The sequence below is a fragment of the Bos taurus genome, chromosome 27 (assembly GCF_002263795.3).
Source record: "Bos taurus isolate L1 Dominette 01449 registration number 42190680 breed Hereford chromosome 27, ARS-UCD2.0, whole genome shotgun sequence".
Taxonomy (NCBI): domain Eukaryota; kingdom Metazoa; phylum Chordata; class Mammalia; order Artiodactyla; family Bovidae; genus Bos; species Bos taurus.
This window is the reverse complement of record NC_037354.1, coordinates 13,584,521-13,609,154: the sequence shown is the minus strand read 5'-3', so window position 1 is coordinate 13,609,154 and position 24,634 is coordinate 13,584,521. Positions and strand designations below refer to the sequence as shown.

At 38.8% G+C, this 24,634-nt stretch overlaps 1 protein-coding gene across 8 annotated transcripts in view; it reads right to left on the bottom strand.

Moving 5' to 3' along the window:
* The window catches only part of TENM3 (teneurin transmembrane protein 3), a 1,022,495-nt gene that overhangs the window by 165,284 nt on the left and 832,577 nt on the right, over positions 1 to 24,634 (bottom strand). For all 8 annotated transcript variants that reach the window (XM_059882199.1, XM_059882198.1, XM_059882197.1 and 5 more), the window contains one exon: positions 2,804 to 3,042. In XM_059882199.1, coding sequence (XP_059738182.1) covers positions 2,804 to 3,042 — 239 coding nt within the window. The remainder of the gene's footprint in view (positions 1 to 2,803; positions 3,043 to 24,634) is intronic.

Below are 24,634 nucleotides of genomic sequence, written 5' to 3'. Positions count from 1 at the left end.
ATGATGACATTGGTCTCCCCATTGATTCTAGGGTTTATCAGGCTGATCTGCCTGGACAAATCTCCCTCCCGGCTCTACACCACTCAATAGAAAAGGACCCCCTCCCGGAGAGCAAAGTGTCCTCCTCTGCTTTTCAAGGGTAAAGGCAGTATCTTCACTCTCAAGAAGATGTATCATGCTAACTGATGAAGAAGTGAAATTCTTTACCTGACCTAAACAACAGCAAAGAAATCACTGTGTTAAGAATGTGAGTTATTTAAGCACAGAAAGACCAGTGAAAATTCCAAGTATATTTGTGTGCTTAAGTAAAGCAATAAAAGGATGGCTTAATTCTTTGATGATAAAAGTAATTTTTCTAGATTCCATATATATGGTGCTGATGATCCTCTTGCAGGGCAGGGATAGAGACGCAGACATAGAGAATGGATTTGTGGACACGGAGGTTGGAAGGAGAGGGTGGGACGAATTGGGGGAGGAGTGCTGATAAACATACACTGCTATGTATAAAACAGATAGCTAGAGGGAACCTGCTGTCTAGCACAGGGAGCTCAGACTGGTGCTCTGCGATAGTCCAGGTGGGTGGGATGGGGGTGGGGAGGGAGGGAGGCTCGAGAGGGAGGGAATATACGCACATATATACATACATGTGTATATATATACACAGCTGATTCCCTTCATTGTACAGCAGAAACTAATACAACACTGTAAAGCAATTATACTCCAAGGGAAAAAAAAAAAAAGTAATTTTGTCAGATAACACTTGGATTGTATCACCTTAATTTCCAGCACAGTAACTAAATCACAACAAATGTTCAACAAATTATCTGTTGAACTGACAAGGGTACGTGAATATTTTTAAAATATTCCATGCAGACAAAGATAAAATCAAAGGGAGATGTTTAAAGTAGGATGCTAACCATGAAACAGTAAAAACTGATCATTTGAAAAAAAGGAACATTTTGAGTTTTTATTTAGGAGTCTGATATTCAATTATATTCATTGACAGATCCTTAAAAGGAGGAAAGGCTCACAAATAATAGTGATCTGATCTCACATTAAAATGCTATTTTTCTTCCTAATCACACAGTGTAAATAAAATTAAATGGTAGCAGAGCTGATATTCAAAACATTTAACAACCTATTAAATAAATATTTAATAGGACACAGGCACTTAAGATCAGAAACGATGTCCGACAACACATCAATACAGACACTGAACTCCACCCCTGTGTAGTTCTTATTTGTCAGTTTAGCATGTACTATAGTTAAAAACAAAAAATCCCCTACTAATATGCTTAATTTATTACATCCCACTTATGACTGTTACATTTGAGAAACCCTTTAAAATTATCTAGCAGTACACTGTTGACGTACGCAAATAATGAACAAATAGTTAACCAGAAGAGACGCTCTTCAAGGCCGGATATTTTCTAGCTGAATACTAGGAATCTGTTTGCTTGCTGTGACATTCCTGTGTACCACGAGTGTTACAAAACAGCACAGCGATGTATCGTTGGTGTGATCTCAGAGAGCGACAACCCTTTCAGTACCTGGTTTGACCACCTTCACAAGGAGCGAGTTAACTTAGACGATTGAAAAATGACAGAAAGGCCTCATCTTGTTTTCAGCTCTGATGGACAGTGGCCTGTGATGAGGATGATCAGGCTGCGTGTGGGTTTAGTGGGGGGGCGCCAGGTTCATGAGTGACGTTGCCATGGTCATGGAATCGGAAGTCACAGTGGGTAATGTGTCACCGCATTGCTCCCCCCAACTCAACTATCTCTTAAGTTCCTTCAAGCTCTAAAATTCTACTTTGCTCTTCAACGACGTGACTCAAGATGGTCACTTCACTTCCTAAGGACGTAATTCATAGTTAAGGAGTATTATAGCTAAAGACAGAAACCGGTTTACCACAAAAGGCTCCTACTATTCCACAGACAGCCCTGTGACACTTATTCACTTATGGAATTTCACCAGGCATCACAAATAGCTCTGCAAACTTGAGGAAGCTTCACTGGCTGTTCTTGGCGAAACACATAACCTGTGATTTATCTCAGTGAACATGATTTGCTTTTCGATGACGTACGCCTTTCTGTACACACTTAGATCAAGATTGGATATGGTCATTTCTGACATTTGAATAAGCCATTTGCCAATAGCTTGAATGCTCATCTATGTTCTGAAATAGTTAAAGAAAAGACACATTTGCAACTTCTCTTAGCAGCTCCAATCAGTCAGGTGACAAAAAACCATGATCAATATTCCATCCAAAAAGGTGGGAAACCCACAGAGAGGGATGTGTACATCATCCAGCCCTTGTTTTATGGATGCACAGCTCTCTGGAGAGAAGTTCCTGAGTGCACAAGCATGGCTCTGAGTGATGGGTTTTACATTTAGACCACGGGCTTGGCTGAAAGACGGGCAACATCACGAGGAGGAGCAGACAGCTCCCTATTGATGCCGCCCTGAAGGGGATTCCTACACAGGGCCCATTCCTGCAAGCGCGTGAATTACTTCCTGGACATGAAATGTCACAGAAGTGAACACACTCACGAGGGACAAACGCAACACAGATGGATGCTCTAGTGAGTATCCAAGGCAGACCTCGCACTTCACGCAAACACAGCTTCTCCATTCATCTACATAATGAGAATGACCATTTATCATATATCAGGACCAACTTCTCGCCCATGATGTATAACCTCGGAATTCAAGCCCTGTCCAAATAAACACATAAAACCAACTGAACAATCAGGCAACGTCCCAATGTATAGACAAAAGAGTTCTAGAAACGGGCTCTTACCTATAAAATACGACAGCAGTATTGCCAGGAGCACTGAGACCCCTACAGCGCACAGGGCGGTACATTTCCAGCTACAGTACTTTGAAGACTTCTTGAATTTAAAAGCACTTCTTGACAGGGTGTTTCTAGGTAGTGGCCGAGTAGGTGGCGAGTAAACAGAGCCAGAGGCCATCGTGTACCCTGGGGTGGCCGTGCTGAACAGTGGCGTGGTCCCTGTTCCTGTTTTGAATAGGAAATGCCTGCAGGACAGAAGAAAATCATTGTAAGATACAAATATACTGCGATCGGAGAGACAGAGACAGCGAGGCATGAGCTCACCTCTCGTTCCGTCTCTCTCTGGCTTTAAAATCATTTACTACATAGAATTAAAAAAAAATGAGACATTAAGAAAATATTTTAACCTAAAAACCCGACTCAGAAACATGTGACTTTGAAGAGACTGACTTATAATGAATAGAGGAGGAGGAGTTACACACACAAATGACTCCTGTCTGGAGAGGTGTCTGGAGAGACTGCAGAGGAGTTCTAGCCACATCATTTTCCTGCACAAAACCATTCTGGAAGTTCCCGTCATGAACTGCCTTCAGAACACCTTCACATTTCAAAGAAGGAAAGCAACGCCATGACTTTATAGCTGTGTGTGGCTTTGCTCCATGTGAGGATATGTACGCCTACATACACAAGCACGCACGACCACATAGAACAGGCTGCTTTCTTTCCTGGACGTGCTCGGAAAATTCTCACCTGTCCCTCACCTCCCACCACCCATATCGAGTACTGTCAAGCTTGGCCACAGGTGGCTGGCCAGTTTTCCAGGGAGGCAAACTAATTTTAATCTTTTGCTTATGTCAAACATAACCAGCAAAGTGAGTCTAGTGGGGTGAGGGATGGAGAAAGGGAAGGAAACACAGAACACTTTCTAAAACCAGCCTCAATGAATGAACAGGCTAGTGAAGCGAGTTTTTAGATCAACTTCCCAGGTGGTGCAATGGTAAAGAATCTGCCTGCCAATGCAGGGGATGCAAGAGATTCGGGTTCGACCCCTGGAGTAGGAAATGGCAACCCACTCCAGTATTCTTGTCTGAAAAAATCCCATGGGCAGAGGAGCCTGGAGGGCTAGAGTCCACACAGTTGCAAAGAGACACGACTGAGCGGTTGAAGACACACAGGCACACACACGAAAAGATTCCCTAATGGTTTGAGCTGAACGACAGTGGCACAAACTGCCTCTAAAAGTTCTCTGCTCTCTTGAAAATGTCTAAGCAGAAATTGAGTGATCACACGAAAGGAGTGACAGGTAATTCTTTATAAAAGATGACTAGTTTTAAGATTCCTATGAACATTAAATGTCCTCAAATTGAGACAAAAGCATCATGTTTTTCATGTTTGAAATTTCATAGCATGTGAGTATCTTACTGTGTTTTTACTTTGTGTCCTAACCTTTTCTATTATTTTCCCTAATAACACGTTCAGTGAGGTCAACAGACTCTGCTCTCTTTCCTATGCAGGGGACTATAGGAAATAATCTAGAGTGTTCCATCATGGTACAAAACAGTCTGCATGCAAGATGATTTTAGATGGGATACAGCTGGATATTTTAAATTGTAATACAAAGGAATTTGTTTTAATGGCTATTAGAAAATAGACTGAGTATATCAAACAAGTTAAGGGGGTTAAAGGGGCTTCCCAGGTGGCACTAAAAGGGTAAAGAACCTGCCTGCCAAGGCCGGAGACAAAAGAGACAGGGGTTCGATCCCTGGGTCAGGAACATCCCCTGGGGGAGGCATGGAAGCCCACTCCAGTATTCCGGCCTGGAGAATCCCATGGATAGAGGAGCCAGGTGCATACAGAGTCAGACATGACTGAAGCAACTCAGCACGAACAAGGGGTTAAAGGACAGAACCTAGATGGCCAATTGCTGAGGTTCAAATCCTGGTTTACTACACTGGGTATGTGTCCTTGGGGGAGGTATTTACCCCCTCTCTGTGTTTTGGTTTCTCAACATGGAAAACAAGAAGAGTATCTATCTGTCAGAGTTGTTATTAGGCTTAAATGAGTTAACGTTCTTACTGTAAAGTACATGGAATACAGTGAGCACAATGCGGGGCTTCCCAGGTGCCCCAGTGGTAAAGAACCCACCTGCCAATGCAGGAGACATGGGTTGGATCCCTGGGTCAGGAAGAGCCCCTGGAGAAGGACATGATGACTCACTCAAGTATTCTTGCCTGGGAAATCCCATGGACAGAGGAGCCTGGTGGGCAACAGTCCATGGGGTGCAAAAGAGTTAGCCAGGGCTTAGTGACTAAACAACCACCACCACCAGCAAAAGGAAGTGTTGAGAAATGAAAGAAGAAACAAGCTTATGATTTAACAACATATTATTGCTTAGGCAAGGCTAACCAGGGATTTAAGTTACAAAGAACCCATTTCCAAAGTGGATAAATGTGTGGCTGATGTACAGATATGGTAAAAGTCATGAAAATTTGCCTCACGGGTATAGTGCAAAGAATTCTAGCTTAGAAATCAAAAGATTTAGGTTTAAGTTCCTGATCTAACATTTCCTAAATTTAGGATCCGGTTTTCATGTGTAAAATGAAGCTAATGACTTACTTACCTTACAAAGCTGTAAAGAAGTTAATGCATCTAAAAAGGCTTTGTCAACCACAAAATTAGAACACATGCAGATGACAAGTAACTACTTCTATAAATTATACTAATGACCATATTATGAGGTCCATTTCCCCGCAGAGAACTACTTTACAAAGCAAACTTTAAAGTTTATAACCTGAATTAAATGGTATGTTGGAAGCAGTGTTTTGGCACCTGCTACCATATTGATATTCAGCCTAATTATTAAGAATGTGGGCTCTGGAACCAGACTGAAGGTGAACATGTTGGCTCAGTTGTGTCTGACTCTCTGAGACCCCATGGACTGTAGACTGCCAGGCTCCTCTGTCCATGGGATTTCCTAAGCAAGAATACTGGAGTGGGTTGCCATTTCCTTCTCCAAGGGATCTTCCTGACCAGGGATCGAACTCAGGTCTCCTGCACTGTAGGCAGATTCATTACTGTCTGAACCACCAGGGAAGCCCATGCCTGGGTTCAAATCCAGACTTCACCTATAATTAGCTGGATAATGTTTCTAAATTACTCAAATTTTCTGTGTGTTGGTTTTATCACCTATAAAATGACAATAAAACATTACCTATTATGAAGGCATGTTATGAGGATTAAATGAGTAACGTATATGACATGTTCACATCCAGCACCAGGTTAAGTGTTCAATACACACTGAAGAGACCCTCCTGAGAGTCCTGCAGCTCAGCGCAGTTTGTGGGAAGCAGAATGACTTCTGTGGCTTCTAGAGCAGCAGAAAAAAGAGAGAGTGTGTCGCTGTCACTGCAAAGAGGCCATGCAGACAGGAATGCAGGCTGTCACAGCAGTCACACTGTGACTGATGCTGAGGGGACAGACAGAAGACCAGCATCTGGGTGAAGACTCCAAGCATGAGGGGCAGCTCACTGTGCTCACAGCATCATGTCAGGAGTCAGGGGTGGGGGAAAGACCCAAATTACCCGGGTGAATTTCCTAGGGTTAAGTTTCAAATAAAATATAGACAGAAATGTTTTTAAAAAAAAAATCATTTATCTGGCATACGAATGTGGATGGATACAAATGGTATATCCATGGCATAAGTCTGCAGTCTGTCTTCTCTGGTTAGAATGTAAATTCCACAAAGTCTCATTCGCCTCTGTCTTTTCAGGACTTACAGAGTTCCTGACTTGTTGCTTCACAAATATTGTGAAATAAAGAAAACGGTGACTATTGTGCCGATATGGAAAGTGAGTCTCATAGAAAAAAGTACCTGGGACAAAGACTCATGGCTAATAAACAAATGATAAAAAATAAATAAAAGTTGGAAATTATTGCAAACCTCAACCTGGAAAATGTGTTAAAGGTTTATTCAAAGTGGTTGGGTCATTTATGAATAGGAAATGGGACTTGACTCTGAGTCTTTAACACTGAAAACATGGATCAAGACAAGGAGTTAGACACATGTTGACTTCAAATTAGACACTTCTGTTTCAGTTTCTGAAATCTGTGGTATCAGTACATGATGTCTACCTGCTCTGCTGATCCTGGAAAAGAATTCTTTCAAGAACCAGGCTTGAGCCACTATGAAATTATTATTTTTCTTAGAGTAAAATGTAACTTTGAGATATTTGAAAACAAAAATATATTACTCAAAAATATATTTCTTATCAATGTGAGTGGAACTGAAGACTCTTAATTTTCAAAGAGTTTCTAAGTTATTTAATAACATAAGTTTACTTTTGTTTCTGCAAGAGAAAATAGAATTTTTATGTATTTATTGCTACTGTCTTTAAACCTCAGAAGTGCATTCCCTCTTCCTCTGTATAAATGACTTTCTATGTCAGGGGGTCCTCAAATTAGTACGTTAGAGATTTGCATAGTAAATAAAGAAACATTATAAAAACATTGAAAGAGAAACCAAATCACCCATGAATTTTATTCTAGAATCACTGGTCTTCAATAGTTTTGGATAGCTTCTTAGTATGCAAGTACAGAAAGAATTCGTAAAGACTGCTTAAACGGATGCATTTTGAAAGCATTTACAAATGGTATTGTTCATGCGAGGATGATTCCTTTAGGAATCTTTAAGGCTTCAAAACAGGTTAAAACACACATGCAAAAACCTCTTAGACATTAACTAGACTAGTAGAAAAGTTCTGTGTCAACATACTTTCTATAGAGAACATTTGGTTTCAGATTTGGTAGGAATCTGTCCATTTTTAGGCTCAGACAGGATGCCGTCTTTCCCAAGTCAGCAGTGTCCTTTCCACTGCAATACAGAAAACACAGAACACTGACGAGCGGATTGTGCGACTTTAAGCCCAGGAGTTTTAAAAAAACTGTTTCAAGGTCGAACACAATGCTTAGTTTATGTCTGAAGCTCCACAAATACCTAAGAAATGAACGGGGAAAGGGGATACTGGAATGCAGGTACATGAAAAGTATACAAGGACTTTCCAGAAAATTCTTTTATCACCTAATTCTCTCTAAGGCACCTACTCCTGTGTATGTCATGACAGTCTTCCCCACCCTGTGACACTTTGCCAGGTCATATAGCCTTGGGAACATGCTTCTTATATATCAAAAATTCTGCAAAAATTACTATCAAAAGCATATGCTTCTGATCCGGCATCCACACAAGGTTTAGAGAATAAAGGGAGAGATGCTGTTTCCTTCTCAGACCATATTTGGGAATGAAACCAGTGGATCCGGGGAGAATGTTCCCCCATTGTATTCGGCAATAAAATAGAAGCAGCAGCAGCAGCCTCTTTGTAACACAGAGCACACCAGAGCCGGCTGATTTTTTTCTGATGTTTCTAATGATGCCCGGCGTGGTGCCTGCCTCCAGCTCCTCTGCTATTTGTGCCACCGTTTTCACTCTGGTGATGAACTAGAGATGCACACTTGAAGAGAGACTATCAGAGACTGGGATGAGGAAAATCAATTTCAAAGCCCCAAAGACAGCCGGTACAGAAGGTCACCGAACATTTTACGTTGCTTTGCGGCTTTGGAATCTTGAGGGGGATTCTATTAACAACAACAAACAGCCTCGTGGAACTGCGTGGCATTATTAACTGTAAGGTTGCGGAGCAGCGAAAACGTACATGGGGAGGATCACCCGGTATTAAGCACAATTAATAGCTGCTCGTTTTTTTTTTTTTTTCTGAAGTTCAAAAATCTGTTTCTTTGTTGATCTGCCTTCAGACCAACCTTTTCATTTCAGCTTTCTGCCTTTGGTTCTAGCTTCTAATTTCTGATTCTGTGATGGGGCTTTCCCTGAGACATGTCACAAATTAAAAATTACTATCTAAAAAAGGATACAAACGAACTTATTGACAAAACAAGAAAAGACTCACAGACTTAGAAAACAAACTTAGGGTTACCAAAGAGGAAAGGTGGGGCAGAGAGGGATGAATTAGGAGGTTGGGATTAATGCACACTCAGAACTATATATACAATAGACCATTAATAAGGACCTACTGTATAGCACAAGGAACTCTGCTCAGTACTCTGTAGTAACTTTTCTGGGAAAAGACTATGAAAAAGAATAGATACAGGTATATGTATAATTGAATCACTTTACTGCATACCTGAAATGAACACAATATTGTCAATTAACTATACTCCAGTATAAAATAAAAACTGAGAAAATTAATCAGGACAGAGGCTGAATCTCCTGTTCTTTGTCGCTGTCCCCATTCCTACCTTTTCGTCACTGTTGGTACCTCTGTCCTTAATGTCTAACTGACGGACGGAGAGCTAATTTTCAATTACTCTTCTCTTCTGCCTGCCCCCTCCTCCCACTAGTATTCAACTGTCAGAGAATCTTGTACTCTTTCCTTCACCGCATTTCTCCCTTGCTTTTGTTCTCCGTTTCATTCATTTTGCTTCATTGCCAGGGTGGAGCAGTTCTCTGAGTTCTTGCAGCTCAACGTCCTCATTTTAATTTGTTTGGCCAAAGCCAAGAACGGGCACAAGTAACATTTTCATTTCAAAGTTTCTTCTACTCTCTAGTGAAATGCCATGTTTTTAATACTGAACCCTCACACTACCTTTACAGTGGTTAATACAGTCACCTCCGTATGCCCACTCATAATGTGTATCTACGCTTACCTCAGGCCACTTACAGCTGCTTCCAGTCATTTATTTTGCTCTTTTACTCAATCTCTCAGCAGGTATGTTTTGTTCCTTGCTAACTCTTCACTTTTGATGGAGTTAGTCTTTCAAAGTAATTACTTTGAAAAAACTTAACTATCATTAAAATTTTTAGTGGAGAAATAATAGGGCTTTTTGAGTTATTTTAAATATGCCTTTCTATATTATGTTATATGTAATATCAACTCATTCAGCGCTCATTTTATAAGATCCTAACATCATGTACAAAATTGAACAAGTTATAAGATATAATTAAACTGTAATTGTACAAGCATCACCAGGAAATACACAGGTTAAGACCAGTCTTTTGTTCAGGAGGTTAATATAATCATGTTCCTCTAAAATCAAAGAACATGGCTTAGTAAGTCGGAAATTATAGGGACCAGATGGGGAGAAGCACCCCAGAAAAATGTGTTACAGTATCATTTAAAGCTATGTGAGTGATTTCCTCAGTGGGCCACTGGGATGCAAGATAAAAGTCAACAAGAAAGTGTGTAACCACTGAATGAAATTTTAATAGATTAACTTCAAAATTGGTTATCTTCACAGAAAAATAGTTTTTCTCCCCCTTTCGATGTTTTATACAGTGTTAAAAACCTTTTGAGAGATGAGCAAACAAAGCAAATGATTAGAATGAAAAAGAGAATAATAGTCAAGTGTTCAGTTTCAATCCCTAAGGCACAGCTGAAACCTTCACTGGTGAGATACAGGCATCTGGAGAAACATTTCTATTGTCCACAGCCTGTTCCATCTAACTGGGAGAAAGGCTCTATTGCATAGGAATTATTGATACTTTCTTCCTCTTCTTACAGTCTCTGTTGAACAGAGAGAGTAATTTACATCAAGCTAAATGTGAACTGTTTAAATGTCTTGATGCCTTGCTTTTTATGTTTCTAGGCAAATCAATAAAAAAAAAAAAAACTTACCCAGAATATAGATTGCTTGCTTCAAATTGGATGCTCTGATTTCAAAGACAATGTGCCGGTAAGAAGAAAGATTGGCTTTATTTGGCCAAATTTACAGCCTTTTCAGAATCCAAAGTTCTCACTTAAGAGCTCAAGAAATTTGAAGGTATAGGTTCTTTTTCCTTCTGGCAAAATATAACTTTCTAGATTTAAGAGGCTTATTAAAGGTCTCATAAGATTCCCTCAACTTCAAACGACTCTTCCAAAATGACATTTTCAGATTTAAAGCAAATGAATCCCATACTTGTGGATTAAATTTACCTGGTAATATAAGAAAGCTAAAATTAACTACTGAGTTCAGATAGTTTTAGTTACTTGATAATGCCGAAACAATGGATGGTTTCCCTGGAATTCACCTTAAGACAAAATACTTAAAAAATTTTTTTCAAAATATGAAAAATTTAATTATTGTATGTTGTCTTCCCCTGACTTAATTACTTGTGGTCTATCATGGAGAGTATATATATGAAACATCGCACGAGTTAAAATAGCCCCAAATATTTGTCAGTATATAAGAAATGATAAAACTGAAAGATGATATGAACTATTATCTAAGAACTTTGAACCTTAAAACCTGTGCTTCATTATTGAGCATTTTCACTATCAAATTCTGATTTTTCGATCTCAAGGCCAACTGGATTATCTGCTAAATATATTTTTAGCAATGTGTTTGTGACTGATTAAAAGACCTAAAAAAGCAGTTTATTGAAGTGATGGGCTTCAGGATAATGATCCAAGCAAATATAAATTTTGGGGGCTGCTATTAAACAGAAATCTAAAGAAAGCAAGTCCATGTAGAAAATTAGCTATCTCTATTCAAGGCTGGGTTCCTGTTAGGGACTGATGCTCAATAGATACCCAGAGATACCTGGGGAATTACTTACTGTTCTTAAATACCTAACTGTTTGGAAAGAATCTCCATCAGTTGAGGATGATGGCAGTCAGGAGTTCTGTGAAGATTCCAGAACTAAGAGATTGTAGACGCTGCTATGAATTTTCATGGAGAAGCCCACCCACGCTAACATCTGCATAAGATTGCATAGAGTATTCTGCAGTCACCCATCTTTCTCATGGAGCCTTCCATCAGATTGATTTTGGACTCACAGGTTTTGGTAGAACCTTGAGAATTTACATAGTCAAGGCTTAGGCCACCAACAGGCACAGAAATGTGCTTTGAGACTATTACATACGTTAAAGCAGTGGTTCTCAAACTTCAGCTTGCACCAGAATCCCTTGGAAGGCTTGTTAAGACATAGAAGGTCTGGGGTGGAACCCCAGCAGCTCATGCTTCTGGGTCAAGGGACCATACTTTTGAGAACCACTGCAGTAAAGGAACTGGTGTGTTAGTTTCTTAGCTTTGGTTTAGCTTCAAGACTCCCATCCAGACTGTATAACAAAACAGAAAATCAACCCAAAGACTCTTGCTTAAACAGTCACTGCTGCTAGCTCTCTTCAAGGTTTAGAGCAAATGGAATGTGTAGGACATGAGGCTTGATCCATCCGACCTCAGAATCCAAAGGCCTAACCATTTTTCACCATATTATGTCATCTCACTCTTTATTTTTTACTTGCAACAACCTTTCCTTTACTGTTCTTCCCTTTCCATTTCACCTATTTGTTAAGAAACTGGTTCCTGCGTCCTTTCTAATTTCATTGCCACTTTTAAATGCCTACCACGTTTACTGACTCTTACTTATCTCTAAATGAGACACTGGGGTCCATTCTACCCTGCTTCTTCTTTGTTTCCCAGAGTATCTATATTTCTATGTGCTTATCAGACATTCACCAACAAACCACCTTATTCCATTAGGACCTCTTTTTTAGAGAGTTCTTTCCTTTTTTCATTGAACTTAGTACTTGGATTTGTCAGTCATGTAGAAGGCTACCTGATCATCCATCTTGGGTATCTACAACTTCCCAAAAGGTTTCACTACTTTTGTTCATACAGTTAATGCTATTTCTCCACTCTTAACCTTTCTGTCTTTATATATTCTCCTTTTTCCTCTAAATATTTTGCTTCCATGTTATTACCTGAATTAAAAGAAAGAGTTATCTCTACTCATTCTCTATTAGGAAATACTTCTGGAAAAATCAATTCTAAACATTTTAAAAGAACTGAACACACACACACACACACACACACAAATCTAATCTCCTTACCTCCTTACACATCTGTCACTATGAGGCAAAAGAAACAAATGAGAATTTTCCTGTAGAACATTAGTTCTCCCTGACTTTTCCCCTTTGAAGCAGCTTAAGACCCAGCAGTGACAATCGGGGTGACTTTCCCAGCACTGACCATGGTGTGTGCACTACCACACACATCCTGACAAAGGCTGCAGAACTAGGAGCTTCTGAACCACGAAAACTACACAGTGAAAAAAAAATTCTCTCACTGAGGTTCAGAGGGAGCAGAATTCCAGTATATTTGAAAAAAGAAATCCTACACTGAATCCTCATTATTACAGTTGAAGATTTTTCTTTCATCCTTTAGATATTATTTTAGAACATGTTTTCAATGGTGAGTAAGAGAACCAGTGAAGAGTTACTTAACTGGTAGGAGGAAAGTAAAAAGTATTTGGAGAACTAGTTTTTAATTAACTTCTTAAGCAACCACTGTGCTGAAGCAGCACTTGCCAAAAGGTAAAACGAAGAATAAAACATTATCAAATGGGATATTAAAACTGAATAGGCTTGTCTTAAGGATTGATGAAAAGGTGAAATGGTTGAGAAAAAACAAAATTTACCTACAGTGAGTCAACGATAAACCTCAATATTTTTCACTTTGCATTTTGATAATTTAATTTTTGCTAATTTGGGGGACTTCTGGTGGTCCAGTGGCTAAGACTTTATGCTTCCGATGCAGGGGGCCCGGGTTTGATGCCTGGTCAGGGAACCAGATCCCACATGCTGCAAATGAGAGTTTGCATGCCACAATCAAAGAACCCAGTGCAGCCAAGTGAATTAAAAGAATTGATTTCTGCTAATTTCTAAACAGAATGAGTCTAGAAAAGGTGATGTGTGTTGGGTGTGTGGATAAATTTTCTAAGAACTGGACAAGGCTTGTTCAAAATAGATTAATTATTTTGCTTCTGATGTAAAGGTATTATCACTATAAACAACTGAAAATATTTATTAAGTAATATATTGTACAAAAAAGGAAATATTTTAAACTCCTACTAATTAAAATGCCTGTTCTTTTAATACCTTTAAATGAACTGTGGTATGCATTTTAAAAATATTTTAAATAAGAAAATTAAACATCCTCCACGTGAGTAATCAGCATTAGAATGTAAATTACGTATTTTGGCATGAAAACAAAAGAACAAATGTGTAATGATTCTAGCTGTGACACAGTGAGTTAGTTAGTGAGACTGACAAACTACTTCATGCTGATAGCATGTTGTGGTCTCAAACCTATTACACTTTTGAATTGATGTGTTATTATCTTTGGACAACTTTCACACTAGGAGGTGATCCCAACAAGAAAAATGTCTTAAATGAAAAGTTTATAAACAAGATATATTTCACTGCTATTACCTGAATTAATATGCACTATTAGTGGTTTACAAAAAGAGGATTGAGAGAAAAAATTGTTTTATAATATTTTACCAAAAAATTGCAATATGAATGCATTGATAACTGTACATTTTGGCAACTGCCCTGTATCATCTGTAATCATACTGAGTACACAAACATGTACTTGGTAAATACAGCATCATGTGTTAATAGATCTTTGAAAACCGGGAGGCAAAATTCTGGACAGTATTAAGGTGATTTGCGGGAAATGTATTTTAGTAAACTTTCTACTGTCTTACATTTACATTTCAGTTTTAAATAAGGAGAGACATACAATGTAAACTTTAAGTATAATCACATTTGTAAAAAATACATAAGGCTATAATAGGAAGAAAAATATTTTTACTATGACTTGTTTTAACTTAAACACGTCTATAATCAAGTAACAAATCATCCTGCAGAGTTTGCTTGGGAGCATTAAGAACTGAACAACTAGATTAAATATGCACAATTTTTAAAACTATTATCAAAATGGCTAAAATAGCTTACTAGTCTATGATACATTTTAGCTGTTTTAATTGTGTAGCCATGATATCAAAGACTCAAACCTACATTAGATAGTTTCCTACATGTTTTAAGATATCAATTATAGTACTGTTGGGAGTTATTACATACTAAATATATTAAAATTAAAATAGAAACGAAAAAGGAGATCTTAAAATTCCTATGTGCTATTTGAACAAGATTTAATCTATTTAATTATTAATTCATTTAATTATTGATGCCTTAAAATTGTTCAGCAAAGCTCTTTCTATAAATTTGAGAAGGAAGCGTGATCTACGAAAACAATAATTTCAGGTATTGATGTAAGCTGATGAAGAATAAAAACATTCCAGGGTTTTGAGAGATGTGGAAGGTATCCTCGTCAATCAAATTTGTGATGGTGAGCAAGAAGTATTTAATAAAACAGAACAGAAAGCGACCAGCCCAAAGAGTGGTGAGTGTTCTAAGTAAAGCTTATTGAGGCCCTATTGAAAGTGTGTAGAGAAAACATTATGTTATTTAAACTTCATAAAGTCCCCACTCCGTGTGTATTGTAAAATCTACTTTTTTTTGAGGCTGCATTGTGCAGCATGTGGGATCTTAGTTCCCCAAACAGGGATTGAACCCGGGCCCCTGTGTTGGGAGTGTGGAGTTTTAACCACTGGACTGCCAGGGAATTCCTAGGCAGTAGTATTGTAAGTGGCTTGGAATATGAGGTGAGATACTAAGAACTCATAAAGAGGGTCACAGCAGAATCAGAGGGGCTACCAAATAGAATGTATTAAACTTATTTGGTTAACTTTAAGATTTTAATCTTACTGGCTAAAAAGAAAGCATTCTGAGAATGGGGTAACAGGACAACAGACTCAGGCTTGAAATGAGAGGAGAAAGAAAGAAAATAGGCAAAAGTAAGTCAAGCCAAAATGAAGAAACCCAGGAAAAGAAAAGCAATTGTCTTTGACAGGGTATTGTTCATTGGTGATGAAACCAGAGGATGAAACTTTAGAGAGAAAAAATAGTTTTAAAATTGGACAATGTATTCTAGAAAAAGATAAAATCAACATGAAGTGATGATGCTAAGTAGAGATAACACACACAGGTACATACTCTCGCAATCAAGGAAAGAGGACTGAAACATATTTTCACAGACGATCTCAGTGAAGAGTAAAAGAATCTTTTAAAAAAAACTTCCCAAAACAGTTGCTGAGGAAGAAGAGAGGCACCTTACAATGAATAGGTCACATACAGAAAAAAGGTAATGATAAAATCAGTCATTAGCTGTGACCAGAGCAACAGCACAGTTGGCCTTTTACTTTGATCATGCTCAGAGAAGTGACTAGAAATGTGTTAGGAGTAATTAAGAATTCATTTCCCTAGGTATTGTGGAAATTAAGGTTATCATATATGAATATTTTATACAGATTGCTGGTTATCCAAAACCAGACATTATCAGAGTACACAGTATTTGCAATTGGAGGGAATTATGCTTTCAAAAAGTCATTTAAAGCCTTTAGCAAATGATTAATGCATACTTTCTTGGTATCTTAATTGCTATTAAAAAAAAACTGGTTCACCTCAATTAAACAAAATAACACTCCTACTCTATTGTACAGTAACTTCATCATACTCAAAAGATACCTAAAGCTTTAAAAGCCTTAAAACACAACTGGGGTCTCACTTCTGACTGATGTGAAGACAATGCATCTATCAAGGTTTTTATGGATTCATTCCAAACATTTATTACTTTAGTTAATTAAATGTTTCAGGGATATGAATAGTTGCCTTTCATTATAATTTGAAGATTTCTTTTTTCTTCTCAAGAACAAAATGAACAGACTTGGGGTTCCTATCTGCATAAATTTACCTTCTTTTTGCTGAATGACAGGAATAGTGAAAAACACAAGAGATTTTATTCTGGTAAAACTATGGTTTAGGCTTAGACTACTTCACATATAAAGATAAATTAGACATAAATACTCCAGTTAAAACATACGTTTCTCGTTTTTGGAGAGAAGAGAGCTACTTAATGATAAAAGATATCTGCTCAACTCTTAACCAATTAGGTTATCTTATCCCATGCAACGGTTGTTATTATCTGGTCAAGTTAAAAAATATTTATGAAGTACTTATCATGTTCTAGGGGCTTTGCTTATATTATTTCATTTAATACAACATTTTTGAGGTGATATTATTATTGCATCGGAAACTGACCTCAGATTTAAATAATTTGTAGATTATTATATAGCTAGTTTAAATGATGGATCTAGCTAGGATTAAAAATCAGGTCTAACTGCAAAGCTTGTGTTTGTCTCATGATGCTTAACTGCGTTTTTATATATCTACTGGATCTTCAGGAATATATATCAATACGGCCTCCTGAGAGTCAAAATTTTACAGTATAATTAGTCCACAGCCTACTTTCTCATTTTAATCATTGGCATGATGCCTGTTAAACAACCTAGTTGGGGCTATAGCATTACAACTGGTTAGTAGTTATTTCACATTTAAAAACTATGATTTCACTTTCACTTATCTTAGTAATCATCTACGAATCTTTATCTCATACTTTAGAATGAGGTCTTCTTTAATATAACAGAATGGTTTCAGAAACCAAATTATAATGCTACCGGAGAGACACGGATGCCCAGTGTTTGAGTAAATTCAGGATCAAATTTTCTCTTCAATATTTTTAGTTAATATGATTTACCTTTAACATCTGACATTTAAGAAATTAAATTTGAACTTTTTGGATAAAAAAGCCATTCAATACACTGATTTAATACATGCCCCCTCTTGTTCTCTGGATATTGCAAGAAGAAAAGAAAGATGACTATTTTACATGTCATTCTAGGAATTACATATTTTGGAGGCCAATAGCAGTCTTTTTCTGGGAAGGGTTAAATATTTGCTACAAATTGGCAATAAAAACTAGAAAATCTCAAAGTAGGAATCACACATGTATTCAACTAATGGCTGCCTTCCTATTGCCTCTTTTACTTACTCTCTGTGTTACTATTTACCTTATGTGTAAAATAATTTGAACTTAAAAAGGAACTTTACTCTTGGGAATAAAACTTAGTTGGGGTACATATGCCTCTTTGCCAAGAGCAGCCTCAGTTTATGCCTGCAGTTCCCGTGTCTCCTGTCGCTCTCACACTGTCCTGGTTGGACGATAAATTATATGGTTATGATAGAATACAGGCTTTGAGCTAAGAGTATAGCAGCTTCTGGAATTATCCTCCTCTCACTGAGATACATTTTTAAGCTACAAATGGATGAAATATCCCAGGTCCTCAGCCTGCCTTTTGTCTGTGGAAAAACTTTAGCCAAAGAATAAGTTTAATCAGAGAAGTGAGAACATGCAGAAACAAGGGAAAACAGCCAAAGGAGACCAAATAATACCAGTTTAGTCAATAAACACAGTCAAGGACCTTTAGTTCCTCCTCGAGGGCTATAGATTATATGCTGAGCCATATCCTGTGAGCTGTCTTACAGATGCTGAAACCCTAACCATAGGGAGAAGGTAATTACATGATGACCAGGCAGTAACTATGACATAAGCTGCCACAATTCTGAGAACTGGCTTCAAGGAAATGGAAACAAACCGCCCATGGAACTGAAGACTAACTGTACCTAAAATAATCAAGATGACGCTGACCAGCCACTGATGACCAGCATCAAGATACCTGTCAGAGATGCCTGTGCTATTTCTGCATGCAGATCCCTCCCTCAGCCTGTAAAAGCTCTTGCCCACTGATGGTCAGGAGGAGGGGGACTTTGGACAGGAGATTGCCCTCCCCTCGGTGGCTGGCATCCAAAATAAAGCAAACTTTCCTTTCCACTAACCTGGCCTCTTCAATGGCTTTTGAATTGTGAGCAGCCAGACCCCACTTCTGGTTACACTGAGACATCTTAAAATACAAACACCTCCTAGCAAATCTTCTTGTATCACACCTCTGTCTTCCTCTGTCTTTCTATGACTCTTACAGCTGGACACACACATCCCTCTACGGGCCTTTTAGCAAATAACAAAAGTTATTAAAGACAAAGTATTTCAAGAGATCTTGGGATCCCTTTGATTTTGACTATTCACTAATATGCAATTTTAGATGAGTTTACAGGGTGCTTGTAAAAACAAACAAAACAATAAAAAAAAAATGGAGACAGTGAGACTCTCAAAAAATTTCTTAGCTGAGGCCCACATCTGATTTTGAAGTTTATGTTCTGGAACCTGAGCTTTTTATTGTTACTTGTTATCATATTTTGTGGTTTCCTCTTTTCCCACAGGTGTTCTTGGGTTTCCTCAAAATATCTTGAACAGTTATACTCTAATAAAATATAGGATTAGAAAGGAAACAAAAAACTGCAATTAAAAAAAGGATATGGCATCAATTAGTAAAATTAAGTCAGTGGATCACCTTTCCAGTGAAATTTCACTTAAAGCTGTGTGTTTAATGAAGCAGGATCTTACTACTTACCACCTTGCTAAAGGTAGCTGGTTATCAGCTTGTAGGTGGAAGTACAGTTTTTCAACTGGGAAGGCTTTCCCCTGGCACTGAACAGCCAGTATGCGTGTAGCTGCCTAGATTTCTAATAGCCAAGGCTAACTCAGACCTGGTTGTCTTTCCTTTTCCTTAGAACCATTTAAAGTAAAGATAAAAGGGGGAAAAAAAGAGGAAAATATCTTACTTTAGTGCATCATACTTCTGTTTACGTATTTTTTTAAAAGATATACCCATTGATTTCCCATTAAAGCATCCTAAGACATCTTGATATTTAAATTAAAAATGCAGTAATAAAAAGGTAACTGAATATGCGTTTTCATACATTAATAATTAGCAAAACATTACTGAGCTACAAAGTAAAAAGCTATGGGAACATAACTAATGAGCTATCCATGCCAAAGTAGACTTCATAATAAAACAAGACTTTAATAAATCTTTTATTAAATAGCTACACATGAACCCCTTGGTTAACATCTAATAGGTAACTACTAAGCTACTTAATTCACATATATAAACGAGGAACTTGCAGGCAATTAACTTTACAATTGCTTAAGGTCAGGCTTCTCAGTGAGTGTCTCTGTACCGCACCTTTAAGTACCACTGCTATCCGGAGTCAAGTGCAAGCTTTTCTTCAGCTGCTCTATATTCTGGTAGCAGCTATTATTATGTACTGAGGCAGCTGAAGTATAAAATAAACAAAGGATGAGCTACAGGCTATCAGATGCCCTAAAAATGAATTATACAAAAGACAAGAAATACTGAGCCCCAAGGAAAAGAGCCATCAGAAAAATTCTAAGCAAGTATTGGTGTTCTATCCATGCCCGGATTGTTATTTCTAGGTGATGATAACATAAGAAGAATATACTCATAAATGGCAAATAATTGTTTGCATCTTGATATGACTCTATATCTGAAAACTCACTGGAGATGGGAGACCAGAGCTATTCTGTTTATTGGGTAGAAATGTACAGGACCCAATACTATTGATTGTCTCCAGCAGCAGCAAATGTTAAATTCATTAGCAAAAGGAAAGAAACACTTTTACGGAAGTAAGAATCTGCTGGTGGGAAAAAATACTTTTTAATAAATCAACATGAAAGCTATATTGAAACAGACAGGACATATCTTTTGTGTCTTCTCTATCAAGTTTAGATGTGAATTACTGAGATTTTAATGGATTATGACATGCCACTTGTTGCCAACTATTATCATGATATGCTGAAAGGAGAAAAGGGGAAGAGACAAAAAGAAAACAATAGAGGTTCTTAATCTACACAGAACTGAATTTTAATCTTTATAGCTAATATCTTTTAAATGACAGTTTCAGGAAAATGACAATCAGTAAGATAAGTCTTACTTATCATAAGTAGCAATAATTGCCAAAGATGAAACTCTACACTAGATTAAAAAATAGTTGAAGGCAGACACAAGTCTGGATGAAGTTGTTAATATAGTTGAAACTGAGAATCATACTCAACAGGGAACCTTAACTAAAAAAGGAAAAACCAATGATAAATAAGCCTGGTTCTTCACCTTAAGAGTTCCAACCAAGTGAGACTATTAAAGAAACCACAGTGGCACTGTGTCAGCATGGTGTGAAATTTCCTCACCACCGCTTAGGCTGATTCACCGAGTGCCTGCAAGTGGAAATGCCATTTCTTCTGATCAGTAATATTATAAGGTGTGAACACTGGAAAAGGAGAAAGGAGAAACGAACAAAACTCTACCACAGATTAAAATAGTTTAGCATGATGTACAGTGTCTAGATTCATTATATTTTCTATATATGTGTGTGAGAATATCAACTAGCAGATTTTCTTCCTTTGTCAATTCATAAAACTATAAAATGTAATTCCATTGATGGTTCATGAGTAGTACTGCTTTGAAATGGAATTTCAAATGGCACAGCTTTGAAACTGCTCTGAGAGTGATTTCTTATATGGTCTGAATTTGGAGAAATCAGTTACAATTTCACATATAGCCACCATGGGTTCTCTTCTAAAGAGCCACTTTCTTTGCTCACTCACCAACAACAAATATTCATTAGCACAATATGAGGAATAACAAGAACACGCTGTATATTTCCTTCCAATGATCCCAAATATCTGCACTTCAAATTAAGCCTTCAGGACTTCCCTGGAGGTCAGGGATTAAGAACCTGTCTGCCAACGCAAGGGACATGGGTTCAGTCCCTCTTCCAGGAAGACCTCACACGCCGCAGAGCAACTAAGCCTGTGCGTTGCAACTACTGAGCTGGTGCTCTCGGGCCCAGGAGCCACAATGACTGAGGCTCATGTTCCAGAGGCTGTGCTCTGCAGCAAGAGAAGCCACAGCAACTGAGACACTCACACACTACAACTGGAAAAAGCCCGAGCACAGCAACCAAGTACAGAGTAGCCAAAAATAAACAAATTAATTAACTGGGGAAAAAAAAAAAAGGATATGGCTTCAAGGAATACCATCTTTCCTATCACCAGTTTTTGAGGCTTTTGTGCTAACTACCACATCCCCCCAATTAAATGCATTTCTGATGACCTAACTTGGCACATTTCATAAATATTTGTCAAGACACTTATTGTCAACTACATTGCAATTATCCATATTCAATTTGATGTCTCAGCTGGAAAATTACTTTTTTCCTAATAAATTTTTTTTTCTCCAAATGACAACATTGATTAGTTGTTTAGTGTGTGCTAATTAATGACACTGGGTAAATTTAAATGACACTGTGCTAATAAACTCAGGAAGAAAAAAATCTGTGCACATGACGCTTTGTCTTTAAGTGAAGAAATCTGCTGCTTGCCTACTTCTTCTGTACTCTCTCTTCCTAATTGCTCCAGGGACAGTGCTCAATAATACAAAATAAATAATAAAACCCAGTTACTCTTGGCTGACACTATAGACAAAAAGGGTTCTTTTTAACCTGTTCTTAGTTCAAGAGTAAAAAGAAAAAAAAACCCAGAGAGATTTGTATTGTTGACAACTAACTGTGAGCAGCTCCTGCTTGCTCATCCTCAGGGTAGAACTGCTTTAGGTCACACAATTAATGGCAAAAAACAGCAGTTTATTCACTGAGACCCACTTTTTCATTCAGGACCTAATGTAAATGCTGACTTTTAGCACTTCCCTGGTAGTCCAGTGGCTAAGAATCTGCATGCCAACACAAGGGACACAGGTTCATCCCCACTCCGGGAAGATCCCATGTGCCTCGGAGCAACTGAGCCTGAGAAACACAACTATTGAGCTGATGCTCGAGAGCCCGGGAGCCACAGCTATTTAACCCACGTGCAGCAACTCCTGAAGCCCACACGCCCTGGAGCCAGTGTTCTGCAACAAGAGATGCCACTGCGATGAGGAGCCCGGGTACCACAACTAGAGAAAGCCCTGGGACAACAACCGGTTTCCAGTGTGAACAAAAATAAATAAGTAAATAATTATTTGTTTGTTTTTTAAAGCTGCCTTTAGCCAGGGGCTCCACAGGGCAGGGCACTTGAGGGAACATTCTCCCAGGAGGTTCAGCAACCTCCGGTTTCTGGCTTTATGTGGAGATGAATCTTTTTCTCTGAAGCTACGAGAAGCTTCAGGGAAGGCAGGGAAGAAATAAACACTAGCAGGAGTTTTAGGGGAACTGTGCTGCAAAGCCACCAGGAGGAGACCCATGAGGTAAGACACCACAGCATTTGCTTGTGTGATACATAGCTCTAAGGAGATGCTGGCTGTTGAGGTCCTGACCAAAGGAAGAAGATAAGGTTTTCTGTATTTGGAGATATTTAAAAATGAAATGGATTAGCTCAAAATAGCTCTGGCTGGTCTATATTCTTGTGTGAGCAGGTTGCTAACTGCGGGCCAAGCTGTGCTAGAACTCGTAATTATTAAGAACCTCAGGGAAACATCAGCATGTGCTAGAGAAAAAGCACCAAGCTGGCGAAGCTTCTGGAAGGGGAGACTGAGAGGGGCCCCCGGGCCGTGGTGTAGAGATGGGGCAAAATGGCTTTGTGGAATTACACATTCCCAACTGCACAATGACTACCAGAGGAAGGGAGTTTCAGGAACAGAAATTCAGTTCATCATAAGGAAGCTTTTCCTAATAGCATGGTCTAGGCATGAATCGGAGAAGGCAATGGCACCCCACTCCAGTACTCTTGCCTGGAAAATCCCATGGATGGAGGAGCCTGGTAGGCTGTAGTCCATGGGGTCGCTAAGAGTCAGACACGACTGAGTGACTTCACTTTCACTTTTCACTTTCATGTACTGGAGAAGGAAATGGCAACCCACTCCAGTGTTCTTGCCTGGAGAATCCCAGGGACGGGGAAGCCTGGTGGGCTTCTGTCTATGGGGTCGCACAGAGTCGGACACGACTGAAGCGACTTAGCAGCAGCAGCAGCAGCAGGCATGAATGGGAATAATGCTGGAAGGAACTTGAAACCTCCCTCACATTGCAAAAAACTAAAATATCCGTAGCAAATGGTCATCTGACTTATGCTGAATTATCATCTGTCAGAGTCCACTATGATGTTAAGATGCAATAGACAAAATGGAGCCTGTGAGAATCAGGGGCATCTAGATCCCAGCAGATGCACAATATAATCACTGCATCCTGGGACTGAGAATAATCACCCTTATATCTCGATCCCTTTTTCCCCATATGCCTGAGAATCTGAAGATAAGAAAAATAATGGTAGCAAGGAGAAGTTTCACTGAAGCCCTTTTTACTTATCTCTCATAGACTGCAAAGTGTGAAAAGGATGGCTAAGTGCACTGCCCCACCAACCAAAAAGGCACCAATAATGTGGCCCTGTTTCTAGAGAAGACGAACAGTGTGGAGAAAAGGAAACCCTCCTACACTGCTGGTAAACTGGTGTAGCCACTTTGGAAAACCAGTATGGAGGCTCCTTAACAAACTAAATACAGAACTACCATATGATCCAGCAATCCCACTACTGGGCATATACCCTGAGAAGACCATAACTCAGTCATGATGCACGCTGGTGTTCACTGCAGTGCTATTCAGCGACCTAAATGTCCATCAACAAATGAATGGATAAAGAAGATGTGGTACATACATACAAAGGAGTATTACTCAGCCATAGAAAGGAATGCAATTGGGTATTTGTAGCGATGCAGATGGACCTAGAGTCTGTCATACAGAGTGAAGTCTGAAAGAGAAAAGTGCATATTGTATATTAACTCATATATGCAGAATCTAGAAAAATGGTACAGATGATCCTACCTGCAGGGCAGGTACAGAGAGGCGGACACAGAGAATGGACATGGACTTAACGGGGGAAGACGAGGGAGGGATGAACTGGGACATCAGGACTGACATATATACACTACCGTGTGTAAACCAGACAGCAAGTGGGAGCCTGCTCTGCAGCACAGGGAGCTCGGCTTGGGGCTCTGCGGTGGCCTGGCGGGCTGGGTGGGGGTGGGCAGCAGGAAGGCTCACCAGGGAGGGGATACATACATACACACACGTATGCCTGAGGGACTTCACTCAGCAGAAGCTAACACAGTACTGTAAAGGAACTGTATCCCAATTTTTAAAA